The sequence below is a fragment of the Silurus meridionalis genome, chromosome 12 (genome assembly GCF_014805685.1).
Source record: "Silurus meridionalis isolate SWU-2019-XX chromosome 12, ASM1480568v1, whole genome shotgun sequence".
NCBI lineage: Eukaryota > Metazoa > Chordata > Actinopteri > Siluriformes > Siluridae > Silurus > Silurus meridionalis.
Genome location: NC_060895.1, coordinates 23,397,080 through 23,416,844, shown reverse-complemented (window position 1 = coordinate 23,416,844; position 19,765 = coordinate 23,397,080). Strand labels below are relative to the sequence as shown.

Sequence of the window (19,765 nt, the reverse complement as noted above, 5' to 3'; positions counted from 1 at the left end):
TAAAACAGCCAACATATATTTTAATTAAATACATGGGCAACCTTATGGGCATATATTTTGTGACATTTACAAGATGAGGAAAAAATTATGGATTAAAGTTGCCAATGACCGACCCGTCAATCAAATAATGAGCAGTTCATCACATCGGTGCGCTGCAATGTTAATAGCCATGCTGTGATAATACTGATGATTATAATAGCAGTATAGAGAGATTAATTGAGCAGTTTATAATTCCTGGTTTAAATATTAATTATTATACTTGTAGATCTCGGATACATTTGCTACTGAAAGATACTACGTTTTATGAAAATGCAAATTTGGCATTTAATTTAAACCTTTGTACTGGCTTTTTTTTACTGAGTTACTGAAGTAGATTGAAGTTAGAAAATAAATAATCATATATTCCAATCAGTGCATTGTTTCAGGTAATGACAACATAAACTGAGAAAACAAAAGGTTTATGCTTTAGTTCAGTTTTCTGCCCCCAATTAAATCTTTCTTTTTAAAAACTTAAAAATTGTTTGTCTAATTTCCTTTGTTTTCATCCCGTAAATCAGAGGATTAAGAATTGGAGAAATGATGACAACTGAAACACCGCAGGCCCTCCGTAAGTGTGGAGATATGGATTCAAACCTGTGAGAAATCAGCATTAGGAATGTGTTGATTTCAAAACTCAGAAAAACAACTAAATGCGTCCCACAGGTTTGTATCGCCTTACTTGTAGTGTTTCCCTGTTTTGTAGAAAGACAGATGATTAGGATTTTGATATACGTTAACGATACAATCAGAATGGAAGAGCCTTGTACCAGAGCTATAGTAAACAAGCCGTAGTAGTTAACCGCTCTCATATCCTCACAGCTTAGCTTCATTAAAGACGGATTATTACAGTACACATCCACTATATTGGTCCTGCAGATCTCTTTGCTTAATGTGAGCACAAATAAAATCCCAATAATAGAAAAACTGATGGACCAGACCATACAAATGAGTTTCACCAAGGTATCCCTGGTCATCAGACTGTGGTATCTCAAAGGCATGCAAATGGCAATGTACCTGTCATAAGCCATAACAGTGAGAATTAAAAGAGATCCACTGCCACAGATGTGAAACAGAATGCCTTGCAAAGCACAAGCAGAGTAGGATATTTCTCTACTCTGAGACAATATACTACAAACCAACTGAGGGTAGAAAGCTGTGGATGCAGTAATGTCAAATATGGACAAATTAAAGAGCAGTATGTACATCGGCTCGTGCAGATTCTTTTTTGCAGCAATAGTCACAAGTAAAACAGAGTGAAGAAACAAAATGAAACAGTATGTGATGATGGCAAAAATGAATACGAAAAAAGCACCGGATGGTGGCATGTCCAATGACTCCAAGGTCAGAATAGTCATAAAACGTGTGGAATTTGAACTTGTAAAAAACATGCTTCTCTCCATTGAAAGTGAAAGATAAAAAAAAAGCAAAATTTGAGTCAGAAATTTATAACAGGTGTTTTTCTTCTCTTCAGTGATGATTTACTCCTGGACTTATAACTCATAAGACTAAGTATATTGACTAATTCTGTGAAAGTGCCTCCGCGTTATAAAGCCTACAAGATAAACACAACTAAGGCGTGATTTGTTATCATCACTCAGGCCACCCTGAGACCTAAAATATTTGAATCTCTGTTGCGTTTATCCCTCAGGTCAATTGTTTTTCAAAGCTCAGTTGTTAACACTAGGATACATGGGACTGTGAGTTTGTGAGGAATTGTCTGAGCTTTGCAGCTAACAGTAGCCTATGAGGAAAGAAAGCAATGAAAATGTATAATGTGGATAATATGCATGTCTATATTAAGATTATGGAAAATATTATGTAGTTGCATACTGTTGCAGTAACTATATGGGCAATTATGTAACCACTTCTTCTGTGTACATTGGTGCTGGAATGCTGCAAGGGTAATTGTTTGTTTTACAAAATTTGACCTTATAACATTGCCACATAATTACTTTATATGTGTTGGTTGATTAACACAAATATAGCCATATATGAAACATAGTTATTTTCCCCATCACATGTGATGGAAAGATTTCTGCACTACGTGTGCGATCACACCCAGCATGCTTGTGGACTTTAATTGAACTAAAACCTTTTAAATATGTTTATCTTTCATCAGATGGGTATTTTACCAACAACTAAGTATTATAGTTTCCACACACTGTCATTGATTACACTGGGCATTGAGTTCCCAATGATTGGGTTGTTAAATTTTGTATTTGTCTCATTTTGTATAATATATATTATTATTTAAAATGTATTTATCATGCCTCCCAATGCTAGATCAGTTTATTATTATGTTCTGCACCGTACAGACATATAAACATAACTTTTAAGAGACACTGTATTTAAACATGTATACAGTTTTTAAAATGGATACTGGATAAAAAACAAACATAACACTTAATGTAAAATAGTACTGAACTTTATTTAAAAAAATTTAAACACAGTACTGAATAATGAAAATGTGCTAAAGGAAAAAAATATATAAATATAGTTATTAATAAGTATAATTAGATGGTCCCCTGGTGGTCTAGTGGTTAAGATGCAGCGCTCTCACCGCTGCGACCCAGGTTCGATCAGGGAACCATCCCCAGCCATTCTCAGTGCCGGTCCCAAGCCCGGATAAATTGGTGAGGGTTGCGTTAGGAAGGGCATCCAGCGTAAAACATGTGCCAAATCAAACGTGCGGAGGATCCGCTGTGGCGACCCCTAACGGGAGAAGCCGAAAGAAAGTATAATAATAAGTATAATTAGATAATTAATAAATAATAAAGTAACAAATATAATATAGTGCTCTCTGTAAAAACAAACAGCACATGGTGTCAGTGATTTGCCTCTAGAGGTTGCTCTGATAATGACAGCAAATCAGTAGCCGGAAAAACTATTGGTATGGTTTTTTGCTGATTGCTGATAGTTCCAGAAACCGGTGCTTCACCCTTTATTAATAACTATGGAAAATGTTCGTTTGAAAGCACCCCTTTATTATCATATAGAGATATGACATGAGTAAAATTTTTTCGTTCGGCTTCTCCCGTTAGGGGGCGCCACAGCGGATCATGATTTGGCACATGTTTTTACGCTGGATGCCCTTTCTAACGCAACCCTCCCCATTTATCCGGGCTTGGGACTGGCAAGAGTGGCTGGGGTTGGTTCCCTGAACAGGGATCGAACCCAGACCGCAGCGGTGAGAGTGTGTGGGGGAGGGGCTGTAGTTTTGGGACCCCTGATGTAGTGGATTTCAAGGCTGGCCTGGATCCTATGGCATAGATAACATAAATGCTAAGTTCATTGTAATGATAATAATCATGATGATAATGATGAATTAATTGCTAATCCATGTAAAATTGTACTTTTCAAACAATGCAAACAAAAGTTCATGTACGGTTTTGATTGGCCTTAAAAACAGACCAAAACAAGACATTATAGGAGATGCCATGGAAGCTTGTTTGGAGTCAGTGCAAGGTTCATTCCAGCAGGTCTTATATATTTCAGAGGGTGGTTGTAGATTGTTTCCTCAGGAGGGAAGTTAAGTGGGAAAGTCAGAGAGAAAGTTAGGCAAACCCCTACACTTTGTAGACTACATGCTCGCTCCTCAGCCACATCTCATACTGTATCTCCTAAAACAAATGTTTTTTCCCCTACAAATATGTACTACATGTACACTGATCTAGCTAATGCACAACCAGTCACCCATCACCAAGAACGTTGGCATGCAGACCTCAAAACAAGCCAAATAAATAATTTAAAACTCCTTTGCTCTCCTTCTTGAACAAAAAGCTCACTCATTTTTTGGGTCATTGTCCTGTCCACTAAGTGCAAACCAGATGAGATGGTATATCACTGCAAAAAGCTCAATTTAGATTAGCAGCAAGGCTTTTGAATTTTCCCCCTGTATGTTGATTCATCATTGATGTATGATCTGACCGACCACTGCAGTGTGATCTGCATATTTGTTGAAGATGGTGAAGATATGCAGGCAACCACAGTCATGAGATAACAGGGAATAAATCAGAGAGCTCAGCACACAGCCCTGAGGGACTCTGGTGTTCAGCATGTGGGTTAAGGGCATGTGATTGTCCTATGTTACAGACTGAGGTCTATTGTTAAAAAAGTCAATTTTTGTTGATTGTGATACACATTTCTTTATAAGAAATTCCGGCAGCAGTTCAGAATAGCATCTGTGTCACATTGGGTCAATTTCATGGGGTTGATTCATATGGCAATGGGTACTTTGTCATGTACAAATAAGGTTAAGGAGAGTCAACTCAAACACTAGTACAAGGTTGGCTATAATATGGCATTGTTGAGGCAGTTGAGGGTTAAAGACCTACCTTAAGGGACAGTGATGAACAGGGTATTTAAAAATTAATATAATTAACCACTAGACCACCACCTGAATTACATGCTTTACTATATTAGCTGTCTGAATGTTTATTGAAGCTTGTTTTTCAAATTATGTGACAGTTTCATCATGTAAAATAAGAGTTGAAATATTGTATAAAATATAGTTATTATGTCTCCTGCCTCTTAGTCTTAAGTAAATCTGCACATATGCATATTTTTGTTACAAAGTTACCAAACAAACTACATCACAGAATTTACAATAAAGAACAGTAAGTTTACAATACAGAACTCCCTTTATCCATTGTGTGGTTCAGTACAGAAGCATAGTCATAAAATATTGGATGCAATATTCTGGATTTAATTTTCATTGAAATAATTAACTAACAGCACAGATAAATTACAATTTGTGAATCGAACCACTGATTTTATGTAATTATATTAAGGCTATCAATCGATTTAATATTTATTATATATTTTTTATTATTATATATTGTATTTATTATATATATTATTTTATATTTATTATTTTATATTTATTAAGATTTAATATTTAATCACAATTAATCGCATGATTGTCATGAGCCAACTTAATTGCACATTATTATTAGTACTAAATGTACCTTAAACTAGCACTTTTCAAGTTTTTTATACTCTAATCAACATGGGCATGGACACATATGAATACTTTATTCAAATTTATGTTTATTATTAGTGAACTAAACTCAACATTGAGCACAAAGACAAAATATTAGAGCATATCACCATAAGTATAACTATAAGTAACTATGGTGCTTTAAATTACGTAAATCATGAGGACACAAACGGGACTTTTGCTGTGTTTCCACACGGATGGTGTTTGATTTGAGGCGCATCGGTAAAACAAATGTTTAGTGATTAAAACATTTTTTTCAGTGGAGTTTATTCTTTTTGTTTATTATATCTGAGTAAAAAAGGACGTTGTGAATAAGTTTGTGTTAGCGTTGAAGGTTTTAATTTCACCCCTTTTATATTTATTCATTTATATATTTAAAAAAATATATTTATATATAAATATAATATATAAAAAAAATTGTTCTGCATTAATCGTGCGTTCACAAAATTAGTGCCGTTAAATCTAATTTATACTATAGGTTAAAATATAGGTTAAAGGTTACATAACAAAATAATAATAATAATAATAATAATAATAATAATAATAATAATGTCAAATTTTAACACAACATGAGCAATTCTTAATTCGTTTTTTTAAAATGTACCTATTCATGTGATTTTTCTGAGTCTCAGTGGCCCAACACAATGTATTTTCCTAAACTGGAGGTAAAAGACATGTTCTTACTCTAAATAAAAGTTTCCGTGCAGCTTTTTGTGCGTACAGTCAAAATGTTCAAAAGTATCTCATCAGATTTGAACAGAACACATTCTTTTAATTGACTCAGGTTTGTAACATTTACAGGCACATTTCTTATTAGATGACTAGTAGATAAAGCCACAGTTTGGGTGTTTATAGGAAAGACATGTATTCAGCTTATGAACGCGGTATAGTGGAACAACATGCAAATAATTTACAAACATTTTATTAAATATTAGCTCAATCGTATATGCATGTTTTACAAATGATGAAAAAAAATTAATAAATTAATAAAAATGTAGCCAGTGACATAATCAAATAATTGTCCATTAATCACATACATTTGTTGCAGTATTAAAAAATAATTCTCCAATAGTTACTGTATATTGCATTAATACTCATATTTATAACAGCAGAAATTACTCAGGCCCGTAAAGTCCTAGTTTCTGATAATGACAGCATCGATACCTAATTTCTTTCTCCTGTTTCCTGTTAAATAGAAGAAATCTTTCTTTGGAGGAATATAAAAATTGTTTGGCGAATTTCTCTTGTTTTAAGCCCGTAAATCAGAGGGTTAAGAATCGGAGGAAAAATAACAATCGACACACCACAGGCCCTTTGTAACGATGGAGAGACGGATTCAAACCTGTAGGTAATCAGTGGTAGGAATGTGTTGATTTCAAAAATCAGAAAAACAACTAAATGCGTCCCACATGTGTGTATCGCCTTACTTATAGATTGTTTTTCTTTTGAAGAAAGACAGATGATTAAGATTTTGATATACGTTAATGATACGATCAGTATGGAAGAGCCTTGTACCAGAGCTATAGTAAACAAGCCATAGTAGTTAACCGCTCTCATATCCTCACAGCTTATTGACATTAATGACGGATTATTACAAAACATGTACACTATATTGGTCCTGCAGATCTCTTTGCTTAATGTGAGCACAAATAAAATCCCAATAATAGAAAAACTGAGGGACCAGACCATACAAATGAGTTTCACCAGGATACCCCTGGTCATCAGACTGTGGTATCTCAAAGGCATGCAAATGGCAATGAACCTGTCATAAGCCATAACAGTGAGAAATAAAAGAGATCCGGTTCCATAGAGGTGGAGAAGAATGCCTTGTAAGGCACAAGCAGGGTAGGAGATTTCTCTTCTCTGTGACAATATACTGCAAAGCAGCTGAGGGTAAAAACCTGTAGCTCCCATTAGGTCACATAAGGACAAATTAAACAGCAGTATGTACATCGGCTCGTGCAGATTCCTTTTGCAGCAATAGTCACAAGTAGCGTAGAATGGAAGAGCAAAATTAGACAATATGTGATGATGGCAATAATGAATATTGAAAAAGCAATGGATGGTGATATGTCCAATGACTCCAAGGTCAGAACAGTCATAAAACGTGTTAAATTTGATATCATTGTAAATGCAAATCTGGATAGAATAAAATTTTGGTCAAGAGTTTTACACAGACAGACTTTTACTGCTGTGATTCTTTCTTACCTTGACTAAGCTGATAAGACTAAGTATACTGATGACCAATTCTTTTAAAGTGCCTCAGCATTATAAAGCCTACAAAATGAACACACCTGAGACATGTGTGTTTATTATCATCACTCAGACATCCACCCAGAGACCTTAAATACTCAAATCTCTGTTAACTTTATCCCACAGGTCTATTGTTTTTCAAATCTCAGTTGTTAACTGTAGGTTACATAAGTCTGTGAGTTTGTGAGGAATCCTCTAAACTTTGCAGCTTACAGTGACCTATAGAAAAAATAACCCAGGCATTAGTGTTGCACAAGTCAGTGCACTCTTAGTGCCGGTCACAAGCCCAGAGAAATGTGGAGGGTTACATTAGGAAGGGCATCCAGCGTCAAACGTGCCAAATTAAACATGCGGATCACAAATAAGAATTTTAAACCGGATCGGTCGAGGCCTGGGTTACCAACAACCGCCACAGGTATCGTTAGCCAACGGGGTACCGGTGAAAATTGGGCCACTGTTGGCCGAAGGAGGAGAAGAAGAGGAGAAAGACATCTACAGAGACAGCAGAAAAAGGAGAACTGTAGGAGAGTGGAGGTTAGAGTGGATACTTTAAATGTGGGTACTATGACCCAGAGGGAGCAGATATGGTGGAGAGGAGAAAGGTAAATATGTTGTTCAGGAGACCAAGTGGAAAGAGAGTAAAACCAGAAGCATTGGAGGTGGGTTTAAACTGCTCTATCATGGTGTGGATGGAAAGAGAATTGGTGTAGGGGTGATTTTGAGTACAGTAAGAGTGTAGTGGAGGCGAGGACAGTTTCTGATAGGTTGATGAACATGAAGCTGGAAGTTGAAGGGGTGATGATAAATGGCTTATACAGTGGAACCTCGGGTTACGAGCGCCCCTGGATACGTAAAATTCAGGTTAAGAGTCGCAATTCATAAAAAATGTTGCCTCTAGTTACGAGAATTTTTTTAGGATACAAGCGTTGCGCACGGAAAAATCGCAGGCAGGTTAGTTTTTTTACGTATCGCCATGTGCTCTCGCTGCGCTCTCGTGCAGCACATACACATCCGCTCGTCGCTCTAACAGTGTGGAATTACTGAACTTTAAATACTGTACGTATTCCTATCACCATGCCGCCAACAAAAAAGCCTGGGAAAATTTGTATCGGGATACGAGCTTTTCAGGTTAAGAGTAAAGTGATGGAACCAATTAATCTCGTAACCCGAGGTTCCACTGTACTCCACAAGTGGGTGAGATGGAGGAAAAGGAAAAATTCTGGCGTGAGTTAGATGAAATGGTAGAAGGTGTCAGATCAAGTCAAGTCAAGTTTATTTATATAGAGCTTTTAACAACAGACATTGTCTCAAAGCAGCTTTACAGAAGTTAAGTCAAGTTTATTTGTATAGCGCTTTTTACAACAGACATTGTCTCAAAGCAGCTTTACACAAATCAACAGTGATGGTGAATGGTGTGAATTTGTCCCTGATGACAAGCCGTGGCGACTGTGGCAAGGAAAAACTCCCTTAGATGTTATGAGGAAGAAACCTTGAGAGGAACCAGACTCAAAAGGGGAACCCATCCTCATCTGGGTGACATCAAGAGTTTGATCATAAATCTTTCAAAAATACAGAACACTGGACAGTGAGAACTAACATGATTACTGGAGTATAAGATTATAAGTGTTGTTCTTTCTGCAGTCTTAAACAGTCTATATGGTTAGTAGCTCCGAGTTTTATGAGCTCAGCATTTGTGGTCACCACAGATCCAGCATCAGCTTCTCCATGCCAGAGCCTTTAAACACTCCAGGAGGTCCAATGTTAAAACTCCACACATGTAGCGGGATCCAAATGGCACTGGAACGTCTCTAGATGGTTCGGGATGTTGGCGAGTTCGGCATCTACTTCTTCAAAGGTCCGTAATCATCACGAGGTGGGAGGTGACTGGAGCTGGCCAAACCTCAGGGTGTCTCGGGATGGGGAGAGAAAGAGAAGCAGTGGAGAGGAATTAGCGTAGCTGCTGTTCATGATATTAACAGCACAAGTTGATAATGTGCATGTGATCAGATGTTCTGGAGCACAAGGTTATGATATGTGATGTGTGTTATGTGTATTCTTTGCTAAAAAGATATGTTTTTAATCTACACTTAAACTGGGAGAGTGTGTCTGAGCCCCGGACACTGTCAGGAAGACTATTCCAGAGTTTAGGAGCTAAATGTGAAAATGCTCTACCACCTTTAGTGGACTTTTCTATTCTACGAACAACTAGAAGCCCAGAGTTTTGAGATCTCAGGGAGCGTGGCGGATTGTAGCGTGTTAAAAGGCTGGATAGATACCTGGGAGCCAAATCATTTAGTGCTTTATAAGTGAGAAGTAATAGTTTGTAATCTATTCGAAACTTAACAGGAAGCCAATGTAGGGACGATAGGATTGGGGTTATGTGATCATATTTTCTTGATCTTGTAAGAACTCTGGCTGCTGCATTCTGGACTAACTGAAGTTTGTTTATTAATGACGCAGGACATCCACCTAGTAATGCATTACAGTAGTCTATTCTAGTCCTTCTAATAATATTTCCTAACGGAAGGATGTATATTGTGAAGAGCAGGGGTCCTAGAACTGAACCTTGCGGCACGCCATAATTTACTTGCATTAGCCTGGATAGCTCTCCATTTAAATCTACGAAATGGTAACGATCGGACAGGTAGGATTTAAACCAGCTTAATGCCTGTCCTTGAATGCCGATGTAATTTTGTAAGCGATCTAGGAGGAGATCATGGTCTATAGTGTTGAATGCAGCACTAAGATCTAGTAAAACCAACAGCGAGATGAAGCCTTGGTCTGAAGCTAAAAACAGGTCATTAGTGATTTTAACTAGAGCAGTTTCTGTGCTATGATGGGGCCTAAAACCTGACTGAAATTCTTCAAAGATATTGTTTTCTTGCAGGTAGGAACATAACTGGGCAGCGACAATCTTTTCTAAAATCTTAGACATAAATGGGAGATTTGAAATTGGTCTATAATTCGATAGCGTGTTTGGATCCAGATTAGGTTTTTTAATGAGGGGCTTAATAACTGCTAACTTGAGGGATACGATAGTGAAGAGTTAATAATATTCAGAAGAGGTTCACCAGTTGTATATAACACTTCCTTCAGTAATTTAGTAGGAATTGGATCTAACTGACATGTTGTCGATTTAGCTTTGGCAATAACATTATACAGCTCTTCCTGTCCTATACATGTAAAACAGTGGAGTTGTGGAGTTGAAGGTAACACTGTCTCAGGAGATGGTGTCAGAGGTTGAACTGCCACAATTGTTTTTCTAATGTTATCTATTTTTTCAGTGAAGAAATTCATAAAGTCCTCACTACTAAACTGTGATGGAACACAATTTTCAGAGCCCTGATTTGTAGTTAGTTTAGCTACAGTACTGAAAAGGAACCTGGGATTGTTTTTGTTGTTTTCTATGAGTTTGCTCAGGTGTTCAGCTCTAGCAGCTTTTAGCGCCTGTCTGTAGCTGAGCATACTGTCTTTATACGCAATTCTAAATACCTCCAATTTAGTTTTCTTCCATTTTCTCTCCAGATTACGGGCTGTTCTCTTGAGGGCATGCGTATGACTATTATACCAAGATGCAGGTGTTTGTTCTCTAACCTTTTTTAACCGGATGGGAGCAACGGTGTCTAATGTGCTAGTGAGGATAAGGTCTATGTTGTTAGTCATTTCATCAAGATCATTAGTAGTTATGGGTTTAGTGAGAAATTGAGATAAATCAGGCAGGTTATTTATGAATCTGTCCTTAGTGGTTGGAACAATAGTCCTACCAAGTCGATAGCGTGGTGCAACATGGCTAATCTGCTCTACCGGTAGTGTGTACAGTATGAGGTAATGGTCTGTGATGTCATCACTCTGAGGTAAAATATCTATATCAGTGACGTCTGCTCCGTGGGATATTATTAAGTCTAATGTGTGGTTAAAGCGATGAGTTGGTCTGGTGACGTTTTGTTTAACCCCAAAAGAGTTTAATAGGTCAACAAATGATAATCCTAGAGCATCGTTTACATCATCTACATGAATATTAAAATCTCCTACAAGCAGCACTTTATCAAAATTGATCAAGAGGTCTGAAAGAAAACAAGCAAACTCTTGAAGAAAATCAGCGTAGGGCCCTGGGGACTGTACACGGTGACCAGAGCGAGTTTTCTATGTCTGTCTGAAAGTACAACTTGAAGAACGAGCACTTCAAATGATTTAAAGCTGAATCCTAACATCTGACTAACATTAAGAGAGGCAGTATAAATGGTTCCTACACCCCCCCACGACCAGTCTGACGGGGCTCATGCTTATAAACATATCCTGACGGTGTCGACTGCTTAGACCCATATAATCACCTGGTTTAATCCAGGTCTCAGTGAGACAGAGTGCATCGAGATTATTCTCTGTGATCATCTCATTTACAATCAGTGCTTTGGGTGCAAGTGATCTAATGTTTAAAAGACCAAACTTTAGAACTTTTTGGTGTTTGCTTATCTGGCATTTTTCAGTTTTAACTGCAATGAGATTGTTTCTGGATCTTGTGTATTTAATTCTTGGTTTTACTACACGAGGAATAGATACGGTTTCTATAAACTGGGCTGTGTGAACTTGTAACTATTTGGTCTGTAGTATGCGTGTTCTCATTGTCGAAGATTTCCTGATGTCTTACCAGTCAGATGGTGTGAAGTATCCTAGAGATGTTATCTGATAGCACTGCTGCTCCAACTCTGCTGGGGTGCAGGCCATCAGGGCGGAAGAACCTAGGACGCCCCAGAAACAGTTCCAGTTATTAACAAAGAGAAGTTTATGTTCTCGACACCATGACTGTAACCATTCATTTAGAGCTAAAAGTCTACTAAACTTCTCAGCCCCTCGCTGGTAAGTGGGAAGAGGTCCTGACACTATGATCCTCGTTGTGGGTGATGTGCTGCGTACTGTCTCCACCAGGATCCTGAAATCCCTCTTTAAGATCTCTGTTTGCCTCAGCCTGGTGTCGTTCGTTCCGGCATGAAGAACAACCGCTCCGAAGTTCTCCTTCAGGATCGCGGGTACCTGCGCAGCGACATCAAGAACACGAGCACCAGGAAAACAGCGAGTGTGCACCTTACCTTTAGCTCCGGTAGCGCGGACATGCCGACGATGGAATCTCCGAGAATCACAGTGTCGTGTTCCGGCTCGCGGAGAGGGGTGAAGCGGTTCTCGGTCGAGATCTCGAAGGCCCGTAGTGGTGGTGGGGGAGACGTCTTCGACCGGGGCTTGGCTTGTCTCTTCCGCCGCTGCCGCATCCAGGGTTCGTGTTGCACCTTTGCCGGAGTTGTAGGTGCTGGGAGCGTTGGGTTCAACCCGGGAATTTACCTGGGACGAGTGCGCGTCCGCCCGGGATGTTTCCAGCGCCGCTTTCCGCTCTCGCAGCCGGGCATGCTTTTGATGCAGCTCGCGAATCTGTTTCTCCAAAACCTCCATCTCCAACGCCACCGTTTGCAAATCGAATGAGTCCTGACCTGTGCTCAAAGTCAGACACACAGCCGGCATAGTGCTTATAATCACGAACAGAGTTAAGATGCACAAATATGATAAAGTGAGAGAAGATATAGTGGTAGTCGAGTTTAACTGACTACAGTCACAAGTCAGGAAGACAGAAACAATTTAGGATTATTAAAAGAGAAAAACACAAACAAACAAATACAAACACGGAACTCGCGGCAAACAAGTCAAACACAGGAAGCTACGTCACCGGAAGCTTGTCAACAGTTAACAGTTAAGGTGAATGGTGTGTATTTATCCCTGATGAGCAAGTCATGGCGACTGTGGCACTTCAACATTTTGTCGGCACAGAACGCAGCTAGTCCGTCCAGCTGAACAGCGGCGTCCGGAACTGTCAGGAATCCACCTGCCACGCCTCCTTCAGAGGCTGTCATTGCCTCCGCGCTCCCAAGCTCGCAGCGCAAATCATGCACAGCTGAAGCGCGTTATCTACTCATTCCCAGCCTCCATATAAACCGCTCACTCACCCACACTCCCTGTCCGTTATTGTACGTTCATGCGTGGTCGAGTAGGTTCATGGTGGTGTGTGTTGTGTTTATGCTTCTCCCGCTACATGCCTTCTTCTCCCGGACTCCTCGCTCACTCCACGGCCGCGTTTGCCTTCCCCAGCGCACCTCGGACTACCGACGCTTCCCCGTCGCTTTCCCCGTGCCGCGCTTCCTCCTCAACGCACCGTGGATGTTATCATTGAACTGCCGCTGGCTCTGCTTTTTGCTGAATAAAGTTTATGTTTGCCGTAACTACGGCTTCCGCCTCTGTACCTCGCCTAACAGAATAACGGACCATTGAAAAGGAATTTACGGACAAAAAAAAAAATACGTGGAGTTGAACCCAGCCAGTTATCCCACAGAAGAAGCGAAAATCGCCCTCCACATGTCTCTTCTGACTGAGGAATCTCTCTCCCTTGCCAGAGAGCTGTGGAGCACGACTGAGGGCAAAGTCAGCTCATGCGCCCGGTTCCTCCAGCTTCTCACCAGGGAACTCGGGATAACCACGGCTGATTTCCATCTCCTCTCCCCTGCTTCTGAGAACGCCATTCCTCATCAGAGTTTCCAGGAGGTCACCGCGCTGCTCCAGGCCCTCCAGGATAGCTCCGCTCCGCCGAAGGTCCTCCAAGGGATCTCCGCCTTGCTCCAGGAAATCCAGGCTGGCTCCATTTCATTCCAGGACCTCCAGGAGCTCTCCATTCTGCTCCAAAACCTTCGGGTTGGTCCAGCTTCATTCCAGGTGTCCATGGAGAGCTCCTCTCCGTTCCCATGTCCCGAGGAGAGCTCCGTTTGGCCCCAGGACCTCCGTGAATGCTCGGCTCCGTTCCAGGACCTCCAAGAGAGCTTGGCTCCGTCCCAGGATTTCCCGGAGATCTCCGCCTCGCTCCAGGTCTCCGAAGAGAGCTCCGTTCCGCTCCAGGTCCCTGAAGAGAGCTCCGTTCCGCTCCAGGTCCCTGATGAGAGCTCGGCTCCGCTCCCGGTCCCTGACGTGAGCTCCTCTTCGCTCCTGATTCCCAAGGAGAGCTCGGTTCCGTCCCAGGACTCCCGGGAAAGCTCAGCTCCGTTCCAGGGTCTCAAGAGGAACTCGGTTCCGCGCCAGCGTCCCAAGGAGAGCCCGGTTCCACGCCAACGCATCCCCGAGAATACCTCTTCATCCAATGGGATCCCGGAGCACACAACTCACCTCCGAGACTGCGAAAGAAGTCGTCCCGTTGCCCCCGGGTTCCACCGAAGGCGACAGTTCGCCCCACAGTCTCCCTGAAGGCAATGCCACCTCTCGTTCCCCAGAGCTCTCCACTCAGCCCCGAGACTGCTTCATCCCTGGCTTCATCCAAAGGCGACGGCTCGCCCCACAGTCTCCCAAGAAGTAACGGCTCGCCCCACGAGCACTCTGAAGGCGAAGCTACATCACAGACCTCCTCTTTTCCCAAGGGGTCCCCAGAGCACTCACCTCAGTTCCGGGACTGCGAAAGGGATGTCGAACCGCTGCCCCGGGCTTCATCCGCAGGCGACGGCTCGCCCCACAGTCTCCCACGGTGACGTCCCACTCCTGAGCTCCTCCCACGGTGACATCTTGCTCATGAGCTCCTCCCTCGGTGACGGCTCACCTCAGGACCCCTCTCACGGTGACATCCTGCCTCCAAGCTCCCTGGACGAAGACAGGTCGCTCCTGAGCTCCCTGGAGGGTGAAGTCACACCGATGAACCCTGCCGAGGTCATCACTCAGCCTCTGTGGTCCGTCAAGGGCATCGCTCCATCTCCGGGCTCCATCCAGAGGGCCTTCCAGCCGGTAAGCCCGTCGAGAGCTCTGCCCTGCTTCCGGTAGTCACCAAGGTTGTCTCTCCACTCCAGGTCCCCGTGGGTGATGAGGTCCCGTTCCTGACCTTCCTGGGTAACGTCGATCCGTTCCAGGTTGCCGCCAGGGACATCATGCCTTTTCAGGTCTCCAGGGTTACCGCCTCTCAGCTCCAGACCACCGCAGGGGAAGTCGCTCAGCTGCCGGTTTTCGCTGAGGGCGTGGCTCTGTTCCCGGTCTCCGCTGAGGGCAGCACTCCACCTCTGGTCTCCGCTGTGGGTATCTCTCCGCCTCCAGTCTCCACCGAGGGTGTCAGCCTGCTCCAGAGCTCCGTGGATGGCGTCTCTCTGCCTTCAGTCTCCGCAGAGGTCGTCGCTCCGCTCCTGGTCTCTGTGGGGGTCGTCTCTCCACCTTCAGTCTCCACCGAGGGCGTCGCTCCACTCCAGGTCTCCAGGGGGGTCGTCTCTCCGCCTCCGGTCTCCGCCGAGGGTGTCGCTCCACTCCAGGGCTCCAGGGTAGGTTCATGGTGGTGTGTATTCGCGTTTATGCTTCTCCCGCTACATGCCTTCTTCTCCCGGACTCCTCGCTCACTCCACGGCCGCGTTTGCCTTCCCCAGAGCACCTCGGACTACCGACGCTTCCCCGTCGCTTTCCCCGTGCCGCACTTTGAGCAGCTGCATCACTGCCTGGTTTGGGAATTGCACCGTCTCGGATCGCAAGACCCTACAGAGGATAGTGAGGACAGCTGAGAAGATCATCGGAGTCTCTCCCTCTATCATGGACATTTACACCACACGCTGCATCCGCAGCACACAGCATTGTGGACGATCACACACACCGTCACACGCATACTTCACCCTCCTACCATCAGGAAAACGGTTCAAGCATTCGGCCGCAACAACAAGACTGTGTAACAGTTTCTTCCCACAAGCCATCAGGCTTCTCAACACACAGAACTGAACAGAACTCACACACACTCACACACACTCACTTACACACGCACACACACACACACTCACTGTGTGTTACTGTTACTGAACTGAACTGTACAACCTGGACTAAACACATTCATCACTCATCTCGATCCACTCCATCACCATTTATATATTTATTATTATTTATACTATATTCAGTACAATGTTTATATTCAGTACAATGTTTACATGCTGTTTTTGCACCTTTTATACTACAGTATAATGTTTACATGCTGTCTTTGCACCTCCTTGCTGCTGTTTTTGCACTACATTGCTCTTTCTGTTTGTATTTTCTCCTGGGTATAGTTCTTACATTCACCTCACACAGTACTGTATATGTAAGTATACAGTAGGTTTACTAGTCGGCGCTATACTTGGTTTTGTCTTTTGTCTTGTCTTGTGTTGTCTGTCTGCACTCTGTCTGTCTGTACTGTTCTTTTGTTTGCACTGTTTGCACCAGGCTGCACTCGATGCACTTTATGTTGTTTTGTTGTTTTTGTGTAGCACCAGGGTTCCGGAGGAACGTTGTTTCGTTTTTACTGTGTACTGTGTACCACTGTGTATAGTAAAAATGACAATAAAAGCCACTTGACTTGACTTGACTTGACTTCCTCCTTAACGCACCGTGGATGTTATCATTGAACTGCCGTTTGCCGGATTATACCGATCTGCACGGGTATTTTGTGTTGGCTCTGCCTTTTGCTGAATAAAGTTTATGTTTGCCGTTACTCCGGCTTCCGCCTCCGTACCTCGCCTAACAGGAACTCTGTCGCTCAGCCACTTCTCAGTGAACACAGAGACGCAGCAGTGTCTGTACTCACGCCCAGTAGCTTGTTGGAGTCTGATGTAGTCCTATTTATTGTCCAGGGAGCAGACATTTGCCAGCAGTAGAGATGGCTCGCTTTTCGCGTTTCCGCTTCCTCGTGCAGCGCTTTCGATTCGCCCTCCGTCCATCTGCCGCAGGCAACCGCGAGGTCTGGAGGCCTGGTTCTCGAAGCACGCCGAGGTCGCTCCGATGTCCAAGTGTTGCGTAAGGTGGGCTACAAAGTGAAAGTAGCACCATTTTGGGTCCGGAGCGGCCGCTGCGAGCTACTGCCACGCCGCCATCTTGTATCTTTTTAGGGACCTAATAACTGCTAACTTGAGGGGTTTAGGGACGTGACCTAAAAATAGTGAGGAGTTAATAATATTCAGAAAAGGCTCACTAGCTGTATGTAACACTTCTTTCAGTAGTTTAGTAGGAATAGGATCTAACAGACATGTTGTTGATTTGGCTTCGGTAATAACATTATATAGCCCTTCCTGTCCTGTACATGTAAAGCAGTGTATTTGTGAAGTTTTATATACGATTGGATTATTAGACGCTGTCAGATGTTGAACCTCCACAATAGTTTTTCTAATACTATAAATTTTTCAGTCAAGAAATTCATAAAATCCTCACTACTAAACTGTGATGGAACACATTGTTCAGATACGTGATTTGTTGTTAATTTAGCTACTGTACTAGAAAAGAACCTTTTCTAGTACAGTAAAAAAAAGAAAAGATTGTTATTGTTGTTTTCTATGAGTTTGCTCAGGCGTTCAGCTCTAGCAGCTTTTAGAGCCTGTCTGTAGCTGAGCATACTGTCTTTATACGCAATTCTAAATACCTCCAATTTATTTTTCCTCCATTTTCCAAGGTGTACCTGGGAATGAACGATTGGTGATTGGGGCAGACTTTAATGGGCATGTTGGTGAATGGGAACAGAGGTAATTAGGTGGTGATGGGTAGGTATGGCCTTAAGGAGAGGAATGTGGAAGGGAAATTGTGGTAGATTTTGCTAAAAGGATGAAAATGGCAGTGGTGAATACGTATTTTAGGAAGAAGAAGGAGCAGAGGGTGACTTATAAGAGTGAAGGAAGTTTCACACAGGTGGACAATGTTCTATGTAGGAGATGCAACCTGAAGGAGATCGGAGACTGTAAGGTGTTGGTAGGGGACAGTGTAGCTAGACGGCATCGGATGGTGGTCTGTAGGATGGTTTTGGAGGTGAAGAAGAAGAAGAGGAGCGTGAAGACTGAAAGAAGAATAAGATGGCAGAAACTGAAGGAGGAAGACTGTAGTGTGAGATTTAGGGAAGAGGTCAGACAGAGGCTCGGTGGTGGTGAAGAGGTGCTGGATTATTGGGCAACTACTGCAGAAGTGATAAGGGGGACAGCTAGAAAGGTACTTGGTGTGACATCTGAAAATAAAAAGGAAGACAAAGAGATGTGGTGGAATGAGGAAGTGCCGGAGAGCATAAGGAGAAAGAGGTTGGAGAAACAGAATTGAGATCGACAGAGTGATGAGCAAAGTAGGCAGGAGTACGAGGAGATGCGGCAGCAGGGGAAGAGGGATGTGGCAAGGAAAAGGCATATGAGGAGCTGTATGAGAAGTTGGACACTAAGGAAGGAGAAAAGGATTTGTACAGATTGGCCCGGCAGAGGAACCGAGCTGGGATGTGCTGCAAGTTAGTACAATAAAGGATGGAGCTGGAAATGTGTTGACTAGTGAGGAGAGTGTGTTCAGAGGATGAAGGGAGTATTTTGAGCAGCTGATGAATGAGGACAATGAGAGCTAGAGAAGGTTGGATGATGTGGAGATGGTGAAGCAGGAAGTGCATAGGATTTGTAAGGAGGAAGTGAGAGCAGCGATTAAGAGGATGAAGAGTGGAAAGCTGGTAGGACCAGATGACATATCAGTAGAAGCGTGGAGATGTTTAGGAAAGATGGCAGTGGAGTTTTTAACCAGATTGTTCAACAAGATTTTGGAAGGTGAGAGGATGCCTGAGGAATGGAGAAGGAGTGTGCTGGTACAAATCTTTAAGAATAAGGGAGATGTGGAATAAAGTTGATCAGTCACACCATGAAGTTATGGGAAAGAGTAGTGGAAGCCAGGCTGAGAGAAAAGGTGACCATCTGTGAGCAACAGTAGGATTTCATGCCAAAAAAGAGAACCACAGATGCATTATTTGCCTTGAGGATGTTGATTCAGAAGTATAGAGAAGGTCAGAAGGAGTTGCATTGTGTGTTTGTGAATTCAGTGAAAGCGCAATACAGGGTGAAGAGAGGAGTTGTGGTATTGTATGAGGAAGTCAGCTGTGTCAGAGAAGTATGTGAGGGTGGTTCAGGACATGTATGAGGACAGTGGGACAGCAGTGAAGTGTGCAGTAGGAACGACAGGCTGGTTAAAGGTGAAGGTTGGACTGCATCAAGGATCGGCTCTAAACCCTTTCTGTTTGCAATGATGATGGACAGGTTGACAGACAAGGTCAGACAGGAGTCTCCATGGACTATGATGTTCGTGGATGATATTGTGATTTGTGGTGAGAGTAGGGAGCAGGTTGAGAAGAGCCTGGAGAGGTGGAGATACATGCTGGGAATGAAAGTCAGTCAGTGTAAGACAGAGTACATGTGTGTGAATGAGAGGGAGGGCAGTGGAGGGGTGTGGTTACAGGGAGAAGAGGTGGAGAAGGTGGAGGAGTTCAGGTACCTGGGGTCAACAGTGCAATGTAATGGAGAGTGTGTTAGAGAAGTGAAGAAAAGAGTGCAGGCAGGGTGGAGTGGGTGGAGAAGAGTGATAGCAGAAGTGATTTATGAGTATTTGCATTTCGTTGCCTTGTACTTGTACATGTGTAATGACAATAAAGGTGAATCTAACCTAATCTAATCTGTGAGA

At 42.6% G+C, this 19,765-nt stretch overlaps 1 protein-coding gene and 1 pseudogene across 1 annotated transcript; both read right to left on the bottom strand.

Annotated features, from left to right (window-relative positions):
• Nucleotides 1–488: 488 nt before the first annotated feature.
• Nucleotides 489–1,394, bottom strand: LOC124394325 (olfactory receptor 52B2-like). The gene has a single exon (XM_046862465.1). It carries the CDS (start codon nucleotides 1,392–1,394, stop codon nucleotides 489–491), a length of 906 nt encoding a protein of 301 aa, XP_046718421.1.
• A 4,832-nt stretch (nucleotides 1,395–6,226) lies between these two features.
• LOC124394324 lies at nucleotides 6,227–7,140 on the bottom strand (annotated as a pseudogene).
• Nucleotides 7,141–19,765: the final 12,625 nt, after the last annotated feature.

What these genes read in the sequence shown, in the direction of transcription:
- LOC124394325 (XM_046862465.1), bottom strand. Translation starts at nt 1,394, where the DNA reads ATGACTATTCTGACCTTGGAGTCATTGGACATGCCACCATCCGGTGCT.